This window comes from Rousettus aegyptiacus, unplaced genomic scaffold, assembly GCF_014176215.1.
Source record: "Rousettus aegyptiacus isolate mRouAeg1 unplaced genomic scaffold, mRouAeg1.p scaffold_m13_p_7, whole genome shotgun sequence".
Taxonomy (NCBI): Eukaryota; Metazoa; Chordata; class Mammalia; order Chiroptera; family Pteropodidae; genus Rousettus; species Rousettus aegyptiacus.
Genome location: NW_023416310.1, coordinates 22671382 through 22696116, shown reverse-complemented (window position 1 = coordinate 22696116; position 24735 = coordinate 22671382). Strand labels below are relative to the sequence as shown.

At 33.3% G+C, this 24735-nt stretch overlaps 1 protein-coding gene across 5 annotated transcripts in view; it reads left to right on the top strand.

Annotated features, from left to right (window-relative positions):
* SOS1 (SOS Ras/Rac guanine nucleotide exchange factor 1) overlaps window positions 1–24735 on the top strand; it is a 129769-nt gene that overhangs the window by 93589 nt on the left and 11445 nt on the right. For 4 of the 5 annotated variants that reach the window (XM_016162194.2, XM_016162176.2, XM_016162167.2 and 1 more), the window contains 10 exons: window positions 4414–4495; window positions 5263–5385; window positions 5674–5777; window positions 6955–7177; window positions 8177–8296; window positions 13157–13319; window positions 13804–13921; window positions 21191–21363; window positions 21556–21672; window positions 22969–23233. In XM_016162194.2, the coding sequence (XP_016017680.2) occupies window positions 4414–4495; window positions 5263–5385; window positions 5674–5777; window positions 6955–7177; window positions 8177–8296; window positions 13157–13319; window positions 13804–13921; window positions 21191–21363; window positions 21556–21672; window positions 22969–23233 (1488 nt within the window). The remainder of the gene's footprint in view (window positions 1–4413; window positions 4496–5262; window positions 5386–5673; window positions 5778–6954; window positions 7178–8176; window positions 8297–13156; window positions 13320–13803; window positions 13922–21190; window positions 21364–21555; window positions 21673–22968; window positions 23234–24735) is intronic. The other variant, XM_016162183.2, reaches the window with a different exon arrangement.

The following is a 24735-nucleotide window of genomic DNA, read 5'->3' as shown; positions in this document are numbered from 1 at the left end:
AACCTCATGGTGTAGGAGTAATAATTCAGAACTGACATTATATGGAAATAAAAGTTTTTCATATTGAAGTGTGTGGAAAAGGTGTTTCCCATGCATAGTGAACTTCTCTTTTATGGAAAATGGTACTGAAAAAACTTAGGCCAGTTGATATTTTTCTTTAAAGTATTTATGGCTATTTTATGCCCTCAGAGAGAAAATCTTCAAAAACCTGCCTCAGATTTCTTCTGGCTTTGTGTCCTATATAAGCTCAGTTTGTGAGTTTTAACTTCTAAAAAATCTTTTGAATAGTTTTTGATCTATAGGGCAGCACTTTTCTATTTTTAAACTCTGATTTTTTTTTAAGTGTTTGTGCGTCAGCATAGCGTGTTTCCTTTTTTAAGGAATTCAGGAGTGATTGTTTATAAATCCTTGCTGAGAAGCTTATTGTTCCTTTTAGCTTTTTACATGGCTGTATTAAAGGGAGAATTGTCACATGAACAGACATCCTGACTAACAGTGTTTCACTGTGATAGTTGGGGGAGGGGGTGTTCTTTACATAAATAACTCTCTATGTAATAAATATTTAATAAATTTAATTGATCCTGCTAAATAAAATGTCAAGTGTTGGTCAAAATAAGTAAGTAAGAAGAAAAGTGTTGACTTTATCACCTCAAATCTAGTTTACTATATTCTGACATTAAATATATTCTGAGTTCCTCAGATTTAGAAGAATTGTGCAATAAAATACTATGGAAGAATGGTTTTAGAGTGAGGGAGACAGGCACTAGAAAACCAGCAGAAGATAGTAACTACAATTTATGTTCGAAATAACCTGAGTCTAGACCAAGGACTTGATGGCGGAGTTGGCAAGTATTTGTATAAAGAGGTTCTTTAGAGAGAGGGATGCTGAGAGGTAGTGAGCACGGTGGAAATCTTAGTACAGGAATTTGAAAGTCAGAAGAGAGAAAGCACAATGTTTGTCATTACTTATATTGAAATTCATTAGGGTTTAGTTGGAGACAGAAGTTTGTGGAGTTACATCCACAAGCAAAGGATAAACAGAGAAGGAGAATATCAAAATTGTTGATTTTCATTTTCTCCACAAATATTTGTTTTTGCTTATATTTTAAAACTAAACCGGTCTGGATTTTGTATTTTTATGCATTTGTCTTCCATCTGTCTCTGAAACATCTTATAATATACCTAGATAACTGCTACTCCACAACAAACAGAGGCAATAGCTTAATTTTTATCATTGCCTGATAAATATAAGTAGGTACTTTGTTTTATTAGAAAATTATATAACCTGTCTTTATTAATGGATATTTTTAAAATACCAAATCATCTCAGTCCTTTACATCATCAGTAAGGTAAAAGCCTCCGGTAGTTAGTGTGACAGCATATGTTACAATCACTGAAATGGAGAAATCAATAGAAATAAAAGTAGCTCCTAGAATATGTACTTTTGTGTTAAATTTCAAATACAGATGTATGTCCTCTCTTAATATGTTTTTTATTCATTAGCAATTTTCCACTGCATTAGACTAAAAATAAAGTCAAAATTAATACAAGCCTGGGAATATATGCAGCCTTTAAGATATTTTTGAAAGTACTTAAACTTTTGCCAAATTTTCTTTATTTTTAGTTTCTGCTGGTTTTTGGCAAGACTGCTCTGATTGCTAATCAAGCTAAAAACAACTTAAACTTGAGTCACTTTGGAACTCAGTCCAACTGATGATTGTAGGCATGTTTATTTCACCTCCAGCCTCAACAACTCCTCTTCTGAATACAGTATACAGGAAGGTGCAGCTGATAGATACTTCCTAAAACCTGGAAGGCTTAACAAAAATTATAGAATCATAATTAGATTGCTAATTTTTCAATGAATTTCTCTTGTCTTTATTCAAGATTAGCAGTTCATAACTACATTCTGAATTATGTAAAGTTCTATAGTGATTATATAATTCTTGGGTTCATTCTTTATATTTAGATCTCACCGCTGTGGAAACCTTAAGGGATCCTTTCATCCTGGAGGTTATGTAATACAGTAGGAAAAAGCACCAAATCAGAAATCACACAATCTAGATTATGGTTCCATCTCTGTTGTTCTACTGTGATCCTAGATAGGTCTTCGTTACTTCTCTTATACATAGAAAAGGAAAAACATCACTGGCCCTACTCACTTCACAGAAATTGTAAGGAATAAATTATGAGAATACTCTTTGAGGACCTTATATAACAGGCATGAGGAGTTGATGTGATCTCCGTTTGGCTGATGTGGCCCTGAGGCACAGCATGACTTTCCCAGCATTGTCGTCAGTTACTAAAGTACTGAAGTAGCCAGAAATTTTGGTTTAAGATGAAAAGGTTATTTTAAAATAATATGCCTTTAAAAATAGCCACTTTTTTAGAAGCATGTTTTAATTCTCTTATAACTTTTATTGTTTTTCAACTTAAAAGTACCTTTGGTACCCCACAACTTTTTAGCTTGACTTAAGTAATATTTGAGAAGAACTCAATCAGAATATCTATTTTAGACATTTAGACTGAAATAAACCTTTCTCTTAAAAAAAAGACCAATCACCCTAAAGCGGGAACAGTGCTCAAGGATACTTGGAGCACTTTGTACTAAAGGTCTGCACTCTCTCCAACAGTGACAGCTCAGTATCACTGCAGTGGCCGCTGCTTTTGCTTCCTAAACACATGATGTTGTGAGTAGCCTCACCTTACAAATATTTGCAGAACAGGAAGAAGATTCTTGAAAGGGAGGATTGTGATGATACCGATCTAAATCTCTGTTTTAAAATCTTGTACAGCCTTCTGTTTTAAAATCTTTTCTTCTGGATGAGACATTAGTCTTTAACGTTTGAGGAACTCTGTAACTGAAGACAAACAATAAAATACCAACAGAGAGGAAATTACTAAAGGATTATACGTATTTAAATTACTTTTATCAGTAACCCACTCTAGCCTCAGAAGGTATCAAGCTAAAGGAAAAGAGGTGCATTTAAAACCAATGTATTTTTGTTATTAAATATTTCTTTAACTTAAAAATATATTAAATTTAAGGTTGTCTGATATTTGAATCAGTTCATTATCTTGATGACCACATAGATTGGAAATAGATTTCTATTTTGTGATAAACCCATGGATTGGCTTTTGGGGGGAAAGAAAGTTAATATTATTTTAAGGCTAAATTTGGAGTTCTTAATCAGAGTCAGTGTAAATAGAAAATTTCCAAAAAAATTCTGATTCTTGCTAAATCCTATGCTAATAAAAGACATTGTACTTCTTATAAAAGATCCACAGGTCTCTAGGCTAACAAAAATAAAGGTATTTGCTACTCTCAAGTTTTTCATTAAATTAGAGCTTACCTAGTGTAAAATGGAAAAGAATGTTTCCAGTAAAAAAACTCAACTTAATGAACTCTTCCCTCCTTTTTAACAACTCTTAACAACTAAATGTGGATCTTGATGAAATATGAGTTACAGAAGTTATTTTTTTTTTCCATTGTGGGAAGGTGTTTCTCCCCCTCTTTATACAGAATATGACAGCCAGGTCCCTTGTACTGATGACAGCAGCCTTTCTCCACAATTTGGGAGACTACTGTCAGGGAGAGACTGGAGTAGGCCAGGCCTGGGGAAGTGATCACACTCAGTCAACCACCTGTTTGACTTCATGGAGATGTGAATAAAAAGTAGGTCCTCTCATGGAAGGGGTTGGAGACTTCTGCTCTTATGATTGAACTCTCATTGTGACTACTTGAAATAAAAGGAATTAAAAACTATAAATACAACCAAATCAGCATGTTCTTGCACTTTTAATAGTTTTCACCACCTACAAGTATTTGTAAGCATCTTTTAGCAGTTTTAATTAAGAAAGACCTCTAGCAAATAAAGTAATTTAGAAATTATTTAACAATCTACAATATTATAAGATCCAATTTCTAGTTGGTATGCTCTGTTAACATGATTGAAAGAAATCTAGATAATTGATCCTAGATAAACTAGTCTGGGTGTCAGGAAAAGTAATAGATTATTGCTGTGGCCTTTCTCTTTACGAGCAAGATAAACCAACTGGTGATACTCTGAGATCCAGGCTAGAGGTAGGAGCTTGCTTCTGTGCTCTGCCTTTGCCTTTGCCTTTGCCTTTCTTCTCTTCACATTCCTGCGGCTGATGATAAGTTTAAGGTCAGCTAGTCAGCGTGTGTAGAGGTCAAGAAAATGGTTGATGTAAAATTTCGGTAGCCATAGTTTTGACACTAATTAAGGAAGCACTAAAACTAGTAGTTCATTACAAAGTCCAAAGCATTCTATGTGGGCAAAACATTTGGAGACTTAAAATTGTTTGATCTCTTCTGAAAATGTAAATAATAGTTTTAATCATTATGAAGCAAAGATTTGAATAAGATTTTTTTTTTCTTTTTCTTCTTAGATCCCAATTTTGTTCGGACATTTCTTACAACATACAGATCCTTTTGTAAACCTCAAGAACTACTGAGTCTTATAATAGAAAGGTCTGTCAATTTAATTTTAAATTCTTTATTCTTTTTAAAAGAGATTGAGCTAAGATTTTGTGTTTCTTGGAAATATATTGGATGAGCTTTAAATTGTAGTTCATGGGCACTTTTTAGGAAGTGAAATCTTTTTTATTTTTTATTATTTTTAATAAAATCTTTAGATGACTATTTTATAATATGTTAGTTTTGATTAAAGACAAAAATAGCCATTTTTTATATGGAAAATCAGTATGTGAAATTTCAAAATTATAAATTAATCGGGTTTAACTATATAAAATATATAATTTAGATCAAGAAATTCAAATTTTTATGATTTAGATGTTCTAAACAGAGTTTTTCAAATATTTACCATGTGTTGAGAAAAACACCTTGTCAGTGAACAAATACTATAATCAGAATGTTTTGTCCACCCTAAGGGCAGTCAACTTTTCAAGCATTACTCTTAAAAAGTATTATTTTGACTGATTTAGAGTAAATGTGCAAGCCAAAAAATGTACATCAGTCCCATAACTTTATAATCATATTTGTTTCAAGACTTATTATGTATTCTTTATTGTGTGTCTAGTTTAATCTATATTGGCAAGTATTTTCTTTTTAAAAGTAAAATAAGATCATTGACCTTTACATTATTGACTGATATGTATGACCTTAGTAATTTTTACAGTGCTCTCTTGATTGTGTGACTAGTGAAAAGGTTTGTACTTTTCTATTTGTATAATTTGATATAATTAGTATTTTCTTTAATTTGTTCTGTTTTATGTTAGGTTTGAAATTCCAGAGCCTGAGCCAACAGAAGCTGATCGCATTGCTATTGAGAATGGAGATCAACCCTTGAGTGCAGAACTAAAAAGATTTAGAAAAGAATATATACAGCCTGTACAACTGCGGTAAGCATTAAATAAATAACTGAAGTAAATACGTCTTCATTGAAGTGTTGTTTCAGAGTTGAAGTAAATAAGGATCTTTCCTAAGCAAAGAGGAGGTAAAATGAATGAAAAGCAATTATCAGAAATTATTGTACAAGTCTTAATTAACATAGAATTTTGAAAATGGTAAACCACTTTTAAGTATTAATTAGGTGAGAGTTACTATTTTCATTTATACCATTCATTATTAGAAACATTTATGCCTGAGTTCCCACGTGATTCAATTACTCTTGTGTGTTAATGTCATAGAGTATTAAACGTATGTCGGCACTGGGTTGAGCATCACTTCTACGATTTTGAAAGAGATGCAGATCTTTTGCAGCGAATGGAGGAATTTATTGGGACAGTAAGAGGTATGATTTTTTTTTTAAGTGCACAGTTTTATGTGTGATAAAAGTACCTACATGGTGACTGTCAGTTGATGTCATTACTGGTCATTGTTGTTAAGAGGTGTTTATAATAGTGTTAGCATAACAATTTGAAAACATTTTTAATTTTCATCAAACAACATTTTTGACCTACATATTGCTCAGTAATTACCCTGTTGACCCAATGTAGTTTCATGTAGTAAATCAACTTACTGATTATTTTTAAATTGAATTTTAAAGTCTCAATTTGTGTTGTCCTTACACTTATCTGAAAGTGCATATAACAGGAGAGTTAGGAACTATAGTGCCGTTATAACACCACTGATGGAAGTTGACTTGGCTACAGTAAGGTGAATCGTGCATAAATCAGGGAAGCAGCAGTGTTTAGTGAACTGAGAACAGAGAAACAAGAGTTCTGTTCCCAACACTGCCACACATCAGATACATGACTTTGGGCAAACTTTTTGCTTTGGCTCTTTATACTTCATTTTCCTCATCAGTAATATGAGGAGCTAGGCTTGATGATCTCCAGAGTTTCCCTTCTAGTTTTAAAGATTATATGATTGTATGGGTCTAAGGATGCCCTAGACAAACTTGTTTCCATTTCTATTGTATACTCCACATGAGAATCAGACAATAAAAGGTTAAATAATAGTACCTTCATGCATAGTATAAAATAAACCACATCAAAAACTCACACTGAATTGAAGGACTCAGTCCTCTGGCACTGTTTTGTTTATTTAAAAAAAAAAAAATGCAATGTTAATTAGATTAACAGCGAATGTGTATAGTCCTTATAAATCTTATTAGTGTAAGATAAATCTTTTTTTAGAGGGCTCTAAAATAATATTTTGAAATGCAGTACAGAATGATAGAAGTGAAAAATCTCTACAAATAAATTACTTTCTAATTTCATTTAGAAAGGATATGGAAGAATATATACCAAATTATTAACAGTGGTTACGCATGTGAAGAAGAGTGTGACTGATATAGGGAACGGGGAAAGGGTAAAGGGGAACTTCCATTTTTTAAATTTTGATCATTTGAAATTTTTATAGCAAAGATATATTCAAGTATCACTTGTATGATTTTAAACTATTTTAAAAAATAAAATATTGAGTGAAAAGTATTTAAATGTTATTTAAAATGTAATGTATTTCAGGTAAAGCAATGAAAAAATGGGTCGAATCCATCACTAAAATAATCCAAAGGAAAAAAATTGCAAGAGACAATGGACCAGGTCATAATATTACATTTCAGAGTTCACCTCCCACAGTTGAGTGGCATATAAGCAGACCTGGGCACATAGAGACTTTTGATCTGCTCACCTTACACCCAATAGAAATTGCTCGACAACTCACTTTACTTGAATCAGATCTATATCGGTATGTAATTTGACATTCAAGCTAAAAAATCACTTCAAAGGAATGATTTGTTTTAATTTTTAAAATAAAATACTGGTTTCTGCCTTACAGGATTGTTATAAGACATATAGAGATAGTATATGAATTGTCTAGTCATAAGGCTTGATGTATAGAAGGCTCCTCTTCCACACCTTGATCACCCTTGCTCTGTCTGGATTTACCGCTTCTCTCTGTCTGCAGTCACCCCTCGTCGGTAAAGCTAGGTTCAAATCCTGCCTTTACCAATTGCTGGCTTAGTATTCTTGGGCAACTTTAACCTTCTTGTGTAACTTTAATCCCTCAGCCTCTTAGTTTCCTCGAAAGCAAAATGGACCTAATGATAGTACTTACTCCTGGGGCTGTTGTGAAATTTAAAATAGTCAACATATGTACAGTGCTTAGCACAAAGTAAGGGCTCAGGAAGTTAGCTTCTGCCGTTGCAGTTGTGAATTTAAGCCATGGTCAGTTATAGCGATCTCCTTCCACCAAAGATCATCACTATTCTCAAAAATGAGTGTTAGAATCTATTTTATTTCCCAGGATCCTTTTGCGGTTGAGTTCTTCCTCTTTCCTTCAGAGGGAAAAAAAAGATTTACAAATTGCAGTGATTATCATATATCATTGGGCTGATTATTGTAACAGATATCATTTAAAAGAACTGTCCCAAACTACTTTGTCACCCTAGTTTGTTCAATATTTGTTATGTGCTCGGAAAGATATGAAGAAATCTCAACCTTGCCCAAAGCAAAATGCAATTGTAAAGCAATAATAAAAGTACACAAGTTCATGCATAAAAATATTTTTAATATATAGAAAAATATGCATAATTATAATTTTTTGTTATGCCTTGTCATACACCTTTCTGTTGGTATAAGAGGAAAGTTTTATATGGGAGTTTAGTTTTATTTATCTCATTTACTTAATAAAACAGTCTCCTGGAGGGGAAAAGTATCATGTAGAATTATATCTTGCTGATTTTAGAGCTGTACAGCCATCGGAATTAGTTGGAAGTGTGTGGACAAAAGAAGACAAAGAAATTAATTCTCCTAATCTTCTGAAAATGATCCGGCACACCACTAATCTCACTCTGTGGTTTGAGAAGTAAGTATTACTGATATTCTTACATTTAATGGCAAATATGTTATAAAATTTCATTGCAATTCTATTTCTATATGTCTCACATCTTTTTTTGTTCCTCTTTCTCCTTTTGCACTGAGTGAATGGTTTTCTAAGGTAGCTTTTTCATTTAGTTAATGATTTTTCATTATATTTTTGAGGGTTTTTTAGTGTTCCTTTAAAGTTTATCATACATCTTTATCAGAATCAGCTTCATATTTGTACTAACTTAATTCCAGTGAACATAGAAATGTTACTTTTATAGCTCTATTTCCTTTCCCCTATTTTTGTGGTATTAATGTAATATAGCATTACATATAATTAACAGTGCTAATCTAACAGTTCACTGTTATAATTACTGCTTTACCATTGCAGCTTACTCTTACCCAGCTCCTTTGTGTAGTTATTGGCAATATAGCACACATATATTACATTTCTATTGATTATAGACCCAACAATACATTACATACACATATACAGCTGCTTTTTAAATCACTTAAGCAGTGAGGAAAAAATATGCATTTATAGTGTCTTGTAGTCACATAATTACCTTTACTGGTGCTCTTTGTGTAGATTCATATTATTGTGTGGGGTCACTTGCTTTCAGCCTGAAGAACTTCCTTTAGTAATTCTTGCACAGTGGATCTGCCAGCAACAAACTCTCTCTGTTTTTGTTTATCCAGGAAAGTTTTTATTTTGCCTTCACTTTTGAACTATAGTTCTATCTTCAAGTTAACTAATTATTTCTTCTGCCAGTTCAAATCTACTATTGAGCCCATGTAGGAAATTTATTTTAATTATTGTACTTTTCAATTCCAGAGTTTCCATTTGTTTCCTTTTATAATTTCTATGTCTTTTGTAATATTCTGCATTTGATACACATTGTCATCATACCTTCCTTTACTTTTTAAGTCATGCTTTCCTTTAGTTCTGTGAACATACTCATAATAGCTACCTTGAAATCTTTTTCTGTTAAACCTGACATTTGGTCTGTCTCACACACAGTTTCTGTTCCCTGCTTTTTTCCCTGAGTGAATGGATCATTCTTTCCTATTTCTTTGCATGCCTCCAGTTTTGTTGGAAACTTAACATTTAAAATAAGATGTTGTAGCAATTTGTGAGTACTATCCCTCCTACCTCCCAGGGCTTGTTATTGTTATTGTTTGTTTATTTGATTACTGACTAGCTGGATTATTTTAGTGAAGCCTATTCCCCACTACCTGCCCCCCACACTGAGATGTTAAACGGAGATAGTCCTCTTCTGAGAGGTACAGGTTAGGGTATGCCCATAGTCACCTTGAAAGGCAGTGGTATAGGTAGGGCTTTCTTTCACTCCTTCCTTGAGGCACCCAGCCCTTAAATTCCAGGAATGACCAGCTGATTTCTCTGCTGTTTCCAACAATTCCCTGGTGATGAAAGTCTTTCTGCAAACTAATCCAATCAGACTGTGACTCCTCTGAAGGAATGGTTGGTCTGTGAAGTCTCTGTTTAGATACTTGTTCAAACCCCAGGAGGGCTCCTCTCACTGCTTTATTCCCTGGTTCTCTCCTACAAACTAGTCAGCCAACAGTCTAGGCTGTATCTTCATTAGATCTGCAAATCTCTCAGTTACTCTCCACCAAAATCTTCACTGTTCTTGAGAGCACCCTTAGGTTTAAACTTTCCACACTTTGTTGCAAATGAGGGGAGATTAGGAGTTGAGTCTGAACTCTGGAGCTGAGGACAACAGGCTTCTCTCTGAGTGACATTCCTGCTCTAGGAGCTGAGTGCTTGGTAGTGGGTGCTGTGTGTGTGTGTGTGTGTGTGTGCACGAGTGCATGCATGTTATGCATGTGTGTACACTCACACACACAGTAGCCTGAGGGCCTCTTGGCTTGCCTTGCTTCTCCTGGCATGGAACCTCTGCCTCGGGAACCAGGGAAGGACTATCATCCCAGTATTTTCAGTATGCCACACTCAAGGTAGAGCTTCTCTGTTCCACATTGGAGTTACGCAGAAGAAGGGAGTCCCCACTTCTCAGCTGTACTCACCTGGGACTTAGCCTCAGCAACCAGTATTTAGGGGCAGAATGAGTGGGAAATGTGAAATCTTCCTCCAGGGAAGAAAGCCCTCCAGCTGCAAGCTGGGTAGACAGGAAGCCCTTTGTCCTTAGCTGCAGCAGGTCTGTAGTAGACACCCCCCACACCCAGAAGGAGGGAGCTTTCCTGGTTCAAATACCACAAACTCTTGCCTGTCTTACTGAATTGTTGTGGATTTTCCTGAATTGATGTTTCTTCATTTGCCATTTGTTTTTAGGGCCATTTCCAGAGACTTTAAATATTTATGTGTATGTATGTATTTATAATTTTCTATAGATAATTATAGACAGATAATTATATATATAGTATGTGTATAATTTTCACCAGTTTCACTGAGGAGTAGTGGGTAGACAGAGTTCCTTACACTATCATGTCTGAAGTTCAGCATCTCAATGAAATAGTTGCGGCCAGAGACTGGAGTATGTATTGGCCTAATTTTTTTCTGAGTAGATATAATACGATTACTTGACTGATGTTTTATAAGAATGATGTGAGATTCCCACAGATCATATTGGAATTATTAGAACAAACCCAGTGACATAAGGGAATGACTGGAATCTGTGCGAGAATGCGTGTAAAGACCTGAAAGCAGTTCCTAAAGAGAAATACGCATTCCAAGTAATCTGAAAGCTAGGGCTTCCTTCTATTTTTATGTTATTACTTCTCAGCCTCTAAAAAGTAAAACTTTAGAATTTGCCTTCTAAGTGTTGCTTCCTGATTTCTTCATTAGTAAGTAACTTCACTTCAGTGTCCAGAACCTTTTTCCATCATAATAATTAAAACTTAGGTCTGTAAAGAGGAAAGATAACTGATAAGAAGGGAATTTCCTGCTCTTTTTCTTTTTAAAAATTATGTTAAAAACACTTAACATGAGATTTATCCTATTAATAGATTTTTTCAACATGCAGTACAGTATTATCTGTAGACATAATGTTGTACAGCAGATCTCTAGAATTTATTCATCTTGCATAACTGAAATTTTGTACATGTTGATTAGCAGCTTCCCATTTCCCACTTCCCCAGCCCCTGGCAACCACCTTTCTATTCTTTGCTTCTATGAGGTTGTCTATTTTAGATAACCTCATATGTGTAGACTCATGCAATATTTGTCCTTCTGTGACTGGCTTATTTTACTTAACCTAATGTCTTCAATGCTCATCCATGTTGTCGCTTACTACAGGAGTCCCTTAGTTTTTAAGGCTGAATCATATTTCGTATGAATAATATTCTGTTGTATGTATATACCATGTTTTCTTTATCCATTCATCCACTGATGGACATTTAGGTTGTTTCCACATCTTGGCTATTATAAGTAGCATTGCAATAAACATGGGAGTGCTAATATATCTTTGAGATACTGATTTTAACACTACTGGATAAATATGCAGAAGCAGGATTGCCGAATCATAGGACAGTTCTATTTTTAATATTTTGAGGAACCTCCATACTGTGTTCCTTAGCGGCTATGTCATTTTGCATTCCCACCATTAACAGTGTACAAGGGGTCCAATTCCTGCCTTTTCAATGTGAGAGGTTCTTGTTCATTTGCCACTGTGGTTCTTAGCCATGAATGTACATTAGAATTGGGGTCACCTATGGATAAATCACCCCAAATTTAACCTAGTTTTTATAAAAGCTTGACAGGTGATCTCAGTGTGTATACCTAGTTAGTATCAACTGAGATAGTTAAATAAAAAATGTAAATATATTATGCTTAACCTTTTTAAATGTCCAGCTAACTAGTTAGGCAGAATATGATACCCTCGTAGAGATCTAGCTAATGCTTTACATGTAAACTTAAGTTATGTTTAATTTGATAAGGCAAATTTATTTTGATAGTTTTGCAATGGTTTTTTTTCTTAGTGTCAGAGCAGGCTCATCAGATAATAATGTAATCTTCAACTTTACATTTTTAAAAATGTTTAATATTGGTTTGTATTTATTTTTCCATTTACGAATTCTATTTTTTTAGATTATAAGCTATTTAATATTACATTGTTGAAAACCAAGTTTAAAATGTTTTTTCCTTTACTGATAACTGATTAGTAAATAAAAAGGTCTCTGAAATATTAGAAATAGAGAGTAAATGTTCACCAAGGAATTTTTTTTTTGAGCACAGTATACTTCCTTTTAGATATTTACCAGGACATATGTACTTTCCAAAGATTCTTGGTATTTAAATGTAAAGTACTTTTGTTTTTATTGACTTGTTTCCTTTGTAAGCAATTTAAAAAATTTTTTATTTTTGATTATGGTAAAATATTTTCATTGACTTTTTAACCTTACAATGCTTATGTAAAGAGTTCTTCCCAGAAATGTAGCTAATTATTTCTATATATCAAAGAAATTAAGCATTAATCACTAAAATCTTACAGTGAGATGAATGGAAGCTACAGAATTCTTGAATTCTAAAATAAATTCCCTTAGGACACACTCACATCGCAAAAGCCAGCATACTTTCAACAAGATCTTAGATTCATCAGTTAATTCTAATGGGGAGAGAGAATGCACCAAATATAGTAGGAAAATGATTGACCGGTTGATGGTGTCTGTCTGGAAAATAGTGAAGACCAGCATGCTTGACTGTGAATGCACTTCCTTATCTTCCAGTCTCCTATTTACCTATCATTCTGAAAATATAATCTCTATAGTTATACTATAGTCACACCCAACTCTACATTATTTACTAAATTCTTTAAATCATACTTTGTTAGGAAAACTCCAAATATTTTAATTCATTTTTTTTTTTTTTGTCTTTGATTCCTAGATGCATTGTAGAAACTGAAAACTTAGAAGAAAGAGTAGCTGTGGTGAGTCGAATAATTGAAATTCTGCAAGTCTTTCAAGAGCTGAACAACTTCAATGGTGTCCTTGAGGTTGTCAGTGCTATGAACTCATCACCTGTTTACAGGCTAGACCACACGTTTGAGGTAGGTTTGTATAGGTTTTTTTTTTTAAAATCAACTTCCATTCCCTGTCCTAAGAATCATGATTTTAACAATTATGGTCTTGAATTTTTAAGTGCTTCATCTGTCTTTTCAGTAACCATTTAAAAGATGGAATTATCTAAAGTTCGAATTGAATTGGTTGCTCTTTTTAAATTCTCATTAAAATACATTCACAGATCCTAGCCTGTTAGAAGAAAATGCTTTCAGCACTTAATTCGTAACATAATATACAATTATGCTCACATAATTGTGTGAAGGATGGGAAAATAAATTAGATTTCAGACACATACACCTTTAAGTTTGTATTAGGGCCTGTGAAGATAATCTCTTCGAGGCAGTATTATCATTCTTAGAAACAAACTGATACAGCTGTGTTTGTGCTTTACTCTTACCCTGACACTTTGGGGTAAAACTTTTTATTCCTTTTGTAAATTTATGCTCCCTAAATGTTATTTTTTTATTGTAGCAAATACCAAGTCGTCAAAAGAAAATTTTAGAAGAAGCTCATGAATTAAGCGAAGATCACTATAAGAAATATTTGGCAAAACTCAGGTCTATTAATCCACCATGTGTGCCTTTCTTTGGTGAGCATTTCTTCTTGAATTTTTATTATGTTTCTGTATAAAACAAGACATTTATTTCCTTAAATGACTGAATTTACACATGTGTGATATACCAGCAAAAAATACTTATTTAACAAATATTTAGCACCTGAATCCCCTTAGAATTTTTCTGTATTAGGACTTTGTAAGATCAAGCCCTATTTATACATTTCACTTTTTATTTCTGGGCAGCCATTCGATATTATATAATGTTTGCTTGTGTTTTTCTATTTATAGAAATTTTTGTTGAATTTTAATAAACCAAATACCAAAGAGACTTGGCCACACTTATCCATATTTATAATCATGTTTCTTATAAACAATTTCCCAGGGCTTAAAATCATGGTACATGTGCTTCTGGGTCCACACCTGCACGTCAAAATTTTACCAACTCTTTTTTCTCTCCCTTCTGCACCACAGGAAGGAAGTACCTTTTTCTTCCTTTTAAGACTGAAACATCTACCATCTGAATCTTCTCTCTTCCTGTAGGTTCCTCTTATTCTGTCATTTATTTCCTGTATTTCATATTTTTAATATCTCTTTCACATCAGTTTCTTTTCTCTGCCTGTATATATGCTCTGATGATTCTTCCTCTGAATGCTTACAAAAATTATGATCTCTATTATATGTCTGGTATTTAGTCTTTTTAGTATGTGGGATATTTTCTTCTAGCCATTTCTTCATCTGTATCTATAAATTATATAGCATTAAGTTATACTGCATATAATATTGTTATGTCTAGATTTTGTAATTAACATATTTTCCCACATTTTTTAGGCTTTATAGAACCAACCACTTTTGTATTTATTTCTAATCTTTTGCTATGGACATTGTATAGCTGTAATCATATCACATGTACACACTCTTTTATACTTTTCATAATTATCATTTGTAGTGGTCGCATAATATTCCATAAAGTTGGTATGATAATTTAGTTTATTACCCTGTGATTGGACACATACATTATTTCCAGTTTTTTGGCTTGCATAAGTAATGTTATAATGAATATCTTCATATTTATACCTTTTTTCTGTATTTGAGAATATTTTGTTGAGCTAGGTATTTCACCAGTCTGCCTTTTAGTTTTTATTCTTTGGCATGCAATGTTTTTAAATTCTATAATGTCCATCTCTCCCATTATGATTTCTATGGTTCTAACTTAGAAAATTCTTCCAGTCTAGTAATTTAATATTCAGTCACATTTTTCCTATGATTTGACTTTTAAAGTTATATTTCGTTCTTTATTCAGATTGAAGTCTCTTTTAGACATCATGTGAAGTATTCAAATTTATTTCTTCACATCATATTTTTGTTGACCTAGGTTTATTGAGTAAATCTTCTTTATCCTCATTTATATATGGTTCCTCCTTCTTTAATAAATAGTTTCCATTAAGTTCTTATACTAGTACCCCAGTTTTATTAATTGGTTCTTTATAATCAGTGATTCTCAACTGGGGACAATTTTTGCTCCCCAGAGAACATTTAGCAAAGTCTGAGGACATTCTTTATTCTAATTGGGAGGTGCTAGAGGCATCTAGTGGGCAGAGGATAGGAATGTTGCTAATATCCTCCAATGCACAGGACAGCCCCATACAAAATTACCCAGTCCAAAAGGTCAACAGTGCCAAGGCTGCGAAACCCTGTTTATAGTATTTTCATATATGATAAAGTTGGTTCTTCAATATTTCTTCAGTATTTTCTTTGCCATTTTTTCAAATGAATTTTATAATACAGTTGAAACAATCTATCAATTAATTTGGATAGAAAATTTATGATTCTTAGAATGTTATTCATTTATTTAAGTCAACTACCCTTAATTCCAAGAATTTTTAACTTCATGGCCACCAATAATGATAGTCTCTTCCTTTGATCTTTTTTCTGTTATGCATTATTACATTTATCAATAACTTCTCAAATAAACGTTAAACAATAATGATAAAAATAAGTGGCTCTGGACACGATTCCATAGTGCAGTGGTTAGCACGTCTGCTTTACACGCAGAAGGTCCTGGGTTCATGCCCCAGTGGAACCACAGTCCATGGTCTACAGCAATGCCACCCTGAACAAGCTCAATATCTGATCTCAGAAGCTAAGCAGGATTGGGTCTGCTGGTTAGTACTTGGATGGGAGACCACCTAGGAAGACCAGGTGCTGTAGGCATAAATAATAATGAATAATAAAAAAAAAAAATTTAAGTGGCTCTGTTTTAATCAGTTTTAGCATAAATAAGTATAATTTTGTTATTTGCTTGATTAGATATTTTTATTATGTTAAGAAAATTTTATAGTTATCCTGTTTTTTTGTTAGCAATATACATTTACTTTTATAGTTTGCTATCTTAGAGAAAAATGATTTTTCTTGTTAAGTAAATTAAATTATAGATTTACTAATACAGAACCTTCTTACTTACTAACATTAAACCCTATTTATTCATGGTAGGCTACTCTTTTAAATGTACAAATGAATTCTATTCATTATGCTATTTAGGATTTTTGCATTCATCCTCAATAATAAGATTGGTCTGTGGTTTTTCTTTTTGTACTATATCAGCTTTTGTTATTATGGTTATATTTACTTTGTAACGTGAGTTAAGTAGCTTTCCATCTTATTTATTCTGTTTTGGAATATCATGAAATGGTCTAGACTTTAAATCTTAAAATATTCCAACAGAAAAACCATTGAGACCTGTGATCTTTTATAGAATATAATTCTTTAATAATATTTTCATTTCTTTCTTAATTTTTCTAATTTCAGTTTTCTGCTATATACTTGTCTCATTATTTTAAAAATACTAGCATTTAGTTATATCTACAAAATATGATTTTTTAAATTGCTCCTATTGGCAATATTGTTCCTATTTCTATTTATACTCATTTGTTTTACTTTAATTTGCTTTTTTCCTCAAAATCTTAAATTTACTTAACCTCTCTGATTTTGTTTTTTATGTCAGGTATTATTTTTTATCGTTATTAATTTATTATTTTCCTGATGACTTTTTTCCAAAAAATTCTTGATAAAACCATTGAGCTCATTTGTTTTCTCTTTCTGGTAAAACATTAAATTCTATGTCTTTACTTTTAAGTAAGTGTGGTAGCTCTGGTGACAGTTCATACAAGGGAGCCTGAGGAAGACCTTGGGTAGGTCTGATGTTTGTGCCAGTCAGCCTGTCAACAAATATTTCTTGAGTACCTACAAATATCAGGGTGCTTAGAAAAAGTGAAAAATGCATAGCACTCACTGGGCTTATAGTCATGTTACTCATGATATCCTAATGTCTCCAGTGTACAGAGGTGAAAAACAACTTCATGATTTGGCCCCTGTTACCCCATTATCCTGACTGGTGGACATTTATTCACACAAACTGAGCTCTCCAAAGTACTCTTTTTCAAATGAACTAACATAACTAATTTTCATAACATGTTGTTATAATAAAAAAGGACATATCAGACCTGTATTTAGAGTATGGTTCATTATGTTTTAAGGTGAGCTGTTTGATTTAGTGAATGAATACAAACATGTGTATATAGTTTGATAGGTACAGATAAACTACCTGCCAGGCTTCCTACCCATTTCTCCTTATCTTCCTGGTTTTTCGAGCCCCTGTTCTCTTAAAATAATATATCTGAACTGTCCCTCGTCAATTCTACTCTAGGAAGATTTTTGCTATTCCAAAGCTAAAGGTTATCAGTGCTTGGAGTTTGGCAGCCTCCCATAGTTCTGATCCAGTAGGTAGAGTCATGTGTTATTGCTGCTTCTTAATTCTATCTTGTCTATATGGTAGTTTGTAGAACTCCTTCCAGATTCCTTAATGCTGGATACTGGTCATTTTCCCCCCTCTATGGGAGTGTCAGGGGTAGTATTCGACACTTTTACTTCCTCTGTCATCTTACCGGAATTCTTATTCAGTTCTTTTGCTGGCACTGTATCATTTACAGAATAAAAGCTGGGCAATTTCTCGTTCAAAGGCAATGCCAGACTACAGGTCTATATCCTAAATTTTCTCCAGACACTAAAATATTCTACTCATAGGTAGAATAGATATGTATAAGCAAACTAAAATCTCTTCTAAGGTAAAAGGATGTAGATTCCTCCCTCAGCCAAGTGTCACCTTTCTGTACAAACATACAGGTCTGTAGCATAGGCTTTGCTCTTTTACACAGCTCGAATTTCGTGTCTTCCTTCCGTTTCTTGTTATTTTGCTTCATCTTCATTCTTGCTTTCCTGCCCTTTTAGAATTGACTGTATGTATCTTGCATCTCGGTCTATTCTCCAAATGCTTTCTTTTCTATTCTGAAGTCATATACTTCATTCATTCAGAAACATTTGTTGAATACCTCTATGTGCCAGGCCCAGGGCTAAGTGTTGAGAATAGAGAGGCAAATAAAACATAGTTTTACCCTCAGTAAGCCTCCTTGAAAGAGCAGAAAAGTGAAGTACCATGTAGTAATATATAATACTGTACTGCAAATACGTGTAAATAGAAGTGTGAACCAAGTGCTATGGAAACCTAGAATCCTGAGCAGCCACTTCTTCTGGGAAGGACTGGGAAAGGCATCAGCAGGAACATGAAGCCTTACCCTTCTTTATTATTTATGTCATAATGCTCTGCTTTCCCTCTCTCTAGAACAACTTTCTCCACTGGGTATGTAAAATGATCTGTTGAAATAAATCAAGCTTTAATAGTATATAATATTGAGGTCTGTCTATATATTTATAGTGCATTTTTCATTTATAATTAAGGATGCATGCTTAAAACATTTTTTTACTGATAGGTATATGATCAACAAAGTTTGGACACCACCTAATTTCCAAATTTTATCCAAGCATTCTCAAAATTATACACACACACACAATTTTCATCACTTCATTTACATATACTTTTAACACCTGAAACATTCCATAACTTATTATCCCCCATGTTCCCAGTGTCAGTCATTATACCACCATCTATTCAGTCACTGAAGCACAAAGCTGAGTTTTCCCACAGCCCCCGCCCTCTGCCCAAACCACTTAATCAGTTCTTGTGGCGCCTACATTTTAAAATTTAAGCACTCCATTCTATCCCTGTAGACTGTCAGATAGCCCCCCTCATCATCTCACCAGAAAGAACTACTTTTATCCTGCTAACTGATCTTCCTCCTTCTAGGCTTAACTCCTTCTAACCCATGTGGCTTCACAGTACATCCAGATTAATCCTTTCTGGAATGTAAAGATGCTAATAATTTCCTAATTACCTACTGGATAAAAGTTAAGCTCGTTAAAAAAAAAAAAAAAAAGGCTTTCATGACCCAATCTAGGTTGATTTTGGCTGCCATTAAATATGTATACTGTTATGGACATGTTTGTTAGACTGAACATTGAGCCAAGTGGATCATGCAACTTAGTGTAGAGGAGAATATAACTGGCAGCAAGTAAAAGAGCCAAATCTCAGCCAGACATGGAAAATAAAAGAGCCTGTGCTTACTAGAATACTTGGAAATTTGTCTTTCAAATATATAATCAAGAGGTGCTGAGAAATAGCCAAGTAACTGATATATTTAATAATAAGATGCTTTTTAGAATCAAACAGGCATTGATGTCTGTCATGTTTCATTATTGCTGACTCGTTTACAATCAGGTTTGAGTCATTTGATCTTTTCAAAAATGTGGCCATAAATTCTAGTATTTAAAAGTATGTCTGTAATATAAAATCATTTAAAACTACTAATATATGATTAGAACGAAAATGCTTGTAATTTTGTTCATTCTCCGTATCTAGTGCACCTGCAGTGGTGCAAAAGGGATTAGAACTACTAATCCCTTGCTTATGTCTATCCTGATAACCTGCCCCTCCTCCACCACCCCATACATCAAACTCCTGTGGTCTAGCCATACCAAACAATATGTTATCTCTGTGTGTGCATTCCAAGCTTCATCACACACCAGTGCCCTGTACACACTGCTACTTTGCTTAGAGTGCCCTTTCATCTTATTTTACTTATTCTAACTTCTATTCATTTTTTGAGACTTATTTGAAGCACCAGCTCAAAGGCAGAGTTAGGTACACCTCTGTGCTCTCATAGCATCGTACCTGTTAGTTAATATAGCACTTAACTATTGTACGATAGTGGCCCACATTCAAAGCTCTGAACTACTTGAGGTCACAGACTATGTGCCTTGTTCAACTTTGTATCTGCGGTACCTAATGCAGTGCTTGGCATACAGCAGAGACTCAGTACATGTGTACTGAGTGAATTAACTCAGATATTCACACACCCTTCTTTTTTCCCTAAAGCATCACAGTCAGTATTTGAGGGGAAAAGGCAGAAGCATAAGAAGAGAATAGGGCAAAAATAGCAACAACAGCATCAACAGTCACAGCCACAGCTAATTAAATATTTATTTCTGACAGGCCCTATTCTACACCTATATATAAATTTACTCCTTTCTCACAACAACCCTGCTACCCTCATTTTACAGATTAGAAAACCAAGGCACAGAGAGGCTAAGCAGCTTGCACAAGATCACACAAGTCGAAAGAAGCGAAGATGGCTCCAGAACCTTGATGACACAACAGAAAGGAACTAAAGTGTTCCTGGCTTTGTAAAATACTAAAGTGCTTGTTATTTTGTTCATTCTCTTCCTCATCCAGTGCATAACCCACAGTGATGAGGAAATGAGCTCAATTACCGGTTGCCACTAATTCTAGAAGTACTAAAAATCAGAATGTACATAAATGATATGCAGTGTTTGATAGGCTTGCAGATCCTTCCACGTTTCCATGAGTAAGCCCATTCAAACAGTACCTCTGAATTACAAATCCTGACAATTCTTGTTGGGCCTCAAGAGCTAAGTAAGCAGAAAATACAATCCTCTGAATTTAACATTTTCCCCCTTTTATCAAAAATATGTGTTATTAATGATGGGTTATTCTTAAAGTTCCTTTTATAAAACCATGACTTATGTCAAATAATGTGGTTTGGCAGGTATGGAAAATCGGTTATTACTCCTGAAAAACCTGTTAATTCTGTTAAACTTGGTATCCCTTTTTCTTGAGTATTTATAGAACTTCAGTTTGTCAAAGAGGAATTTGAAAATTATGAAATCTTTCTTGATATTTACTTAGCTCGTTTTTTATGAAATGGAAATTCGTGCCTTGATTCTTTGGTTTATGGTGATTGAGATGAAACAGTGTCAAATGCCTACCATTACTAAAAAAGAAAAAAACTAGCTTTTCTCTTCTTTACCCTTGAAATAATTTATCTCTTCTAGGAATTTATCTAACTAATATCTTGAAAACAGAAGAAGGCAACCCTGAGGTTCTAAAAAGGCATGGAAAAGAGCTTATAAACTTTAGTAAAAGGAGGAAAGTAGCAGAAATAACAGGAGAGATCCAGCAGTACCAAAATCAGCCTTATTGTTTACGAGTGGAATCAGATATCAAAGTAAGTTTAATTATTTGATTATACATATTTCTGATGAAAGGCAGGTTTATTTTGTAGAGAAGGAAAGGGAAAATAAAACAATTAATTTAAATTTTCTTATATTAAATGTTCTCTTAAATTATTTTCATGAATTCAAACTGAATTTTAAATATTTAATATTAATAATTGTTTATTTCTTTGCATTTATTTTAGAAGTTCTTTGAAAACTTGAACCCAATGGGAAATAGCATGGAAAAAGAATTTACAGATTATCTTTTCAACAAATCCCTAGAAATAGAACCACGAAACCCTAAGCCACTCCCAAGATTTGTAAGCATTCATATATTTATATTCATTTTACATTTATATATCTTTTGCAGTTATCTGTATCTGGTGATACCATCACTACCATATGTTCAGATCAGTTTTCTATAAACGCATGCAGGGATGAAGTGCACATGTGATGGGTAGAAGTAATGAATAAGTGCTTAATAAATATGCTCAGGAATATCCCACTTGGTTCCAAATAAATAAGCATTACTATTAACCTGAATAAATCTTGATGTGATAGATGAAGAAATTGGGCAAATTTAAAAGCTTTTATTTCTTTTCAACAAAATTATTCAAGATTTTAAGGGCAGGAAATTTGATAAATTTATACTAGTTATAATAAATATATGTACTTATGTCTTTTTTAAAGTAATGATTTTTGAGAGCTTGTAACCATGAATCATCAGCCATAAAATAACAGGTTTGGCTAAAGATACTTTTTTTGGGGAAATGAAGTTTCCATTGTTTTTTATTACTTGTCAGTGCCAGCCAAAGTTACAGACAGTATCATCACCTCACTGAACTAAGCATAATCTCTCTTATTTTTAAGGCAGTCAAGAATCAAGAAGTTAACATAAATGGCTTCTAAGTAATCAAGATAAATCTCATAATGTCTTGAAATTAAAGCTTATGGAATTATCTCACAAGAATATTTCTCAAGGCCTAGAACATTTTTCTAAAAAGTGGACTGAAAAACACAAATTGGAAATAGTTCTGTGGTCTGCCCCATTGAGTCATGCTGATATCACTGAGAAATGACCACTCTGTAAGAAAATTCCATACAACTAACATAAACATAGAGATGAAAATGCAGGCATTTTAATGTGTTTGTAAATAGCTTAGATGATCCTGATGGCATTATTGTGTGATAGCACAGTAAGGTATCATAATTCTTAATAATGATGCTGGCTTTTCCAGCAAGGTTAAATTAGTTCTTCAACCAAGTCTGTTTAAAAAGCCAGAGAAATATACAACATATCTTAGAAAAATTTCCATTCAAAAAATATTAAAATAACAAATACTCTGGTATTTATAGGACTAAGACAATTATTTAAAGAAATTCATTCCCTAATAATTTAGATAGCTAAGAGTTAATGGAAATGGGATGTTAAATGCTTTAACTTGAACGCTTTAATTTGAATCATTATGTAACTTCTTTATTAGTGGTTTATGGTTTTCCTAGATATTAGTTAAATTTTACAAGGCATATTATGGTGGTTTTCCTAGATATTAGTTAAATTTTACAAGGCATATTATGATGTTGTAAGTATTGTGTTTCTTTTGATGTGTCTACAGCCAAAAAAATATAGCTATCCCTTAAAATCTCCTGGTGTTCGTCCATCAAACCCAAGACCAGGTACCATGAGACATCCCACACCTCTGCAGCAGGAGCCAAGGAAAATTAGTTATAGTCGGATCCCTGAAAGTGAGACAGAAAGTACAGCATCTGCACCAAATTCTCCAAGAACACCGTTAACACCTCCTCCTGCTTCCGGTGCTTCTAGTACCACAGATGTTTGCAGCGTATTTGATTCTGATCATTCAAGCCCTTTTCACTCAAGTAAGTGCTAAAATTTTAAGTGCCTTAAAGTAGTTGTTAATATTGTATACTAGACATCAAAAAAGAATATAGTTTTATTTTTTGTAAATTTGTAGGGAAATACTATTTCAAAAGATATTATAAAAGTGTAAAACAAACTCTTAACAACTTAAAAAATGTTAATGATTTGAACAGCCCTCTTTATATTATACTTTATCGAAAGGCAGGTGATGAAATTGGTAATTTAAACTTCATTTGAGTGTTTGTTTTTAATTGATGAATTTAAAATGCATTCCTCATATCCAGAGGAAACAAAGATAACTCCTAAAATCTGCAAGTAATGTCATTCCAGTGCTTTAAATGCTGCCTCCAAAATTATTATATTTGAATACTACTCAGTGTACATCATTTTCTTCCCACCAAACTCTATAGTTGACAGTTTTGCAGTTTATTAAATTCAAACTCCTATTTAACTTTTCTCAGTCTATACCATCCAGCAGATGGTATGTATAAAGCCTGCTAATACCCTATCTATGCTTTCAAGCCCAAACATACAAATCTCACAGACTGCATACTATTGCTCATCCCTCTCTTATTTCTAGATCATTACTATCCAATAAAATTTAATGCAAGCCACATATATAACTTTGAATATTCTCTAGTCACATTTTTTAAAATTAGGTGAAATTAATTTTAATGTTTTATTTAGCCCAGTATCTGTAAAATATTGTTATTTCAACATGAAATCAATAAAAAAATTTTTAATGTGATATTGTACATTCTCATTTTGTTCTAAATCTTCAAAATCCAGTATGCATTTTACATAGCACTTCTCAGTGTGGACTAGCCACATTCAGATATGTAATAACCATATGTGGCTAGTGGCTACCAAACTATAGCTCAGCTCTAGCCCTTTGAAGAGGTTACCTTTTATTTATGCATCGTTCTAATCAATTTCATATAGAGCTTTAAAGCTCTACTAAATCAAAACTTGAATCTAATCACCTTTAACCATCTCACAACCACTTCCACATGCTCTCCCCATTGGCTCTCTTAGCACAATATACAGATCAAATTCTTCCCAGTATTTGACAACAGAATCAATTTTCAGAGGCAGCATGACATTATTATGGGGGAAGAGGTTGAGAAGTCCTGACCTAGGAGCTAAGAATCCTGGTTTGTCATTCCAGTCTGCTAGTGAGCATTCTGATTTTACGTAAAATACTTTTTCTAAGCCTTCTGAGGATCAAACTAGATTTCTAAGGTTTCTTTCAACTCAGAGAATCTAACTTCTTAAACAAATTCTACTTAAAATTATTCTTTGGAGGTATATTGTTTTGAGATTTTGTCCAGAATCCTATTTATTTATTCTTGTGTTATACATTTGTAGCTACCCAGCAGTTTGTCTTTTCTTTATACCACCTAAAGTGTATTTGTTTTAATATTACTACATATACGCAACTGAAAATAACGGAGTTATATTATGCACATAGTACACTATCAGATATTTTTGATAAGTTCAA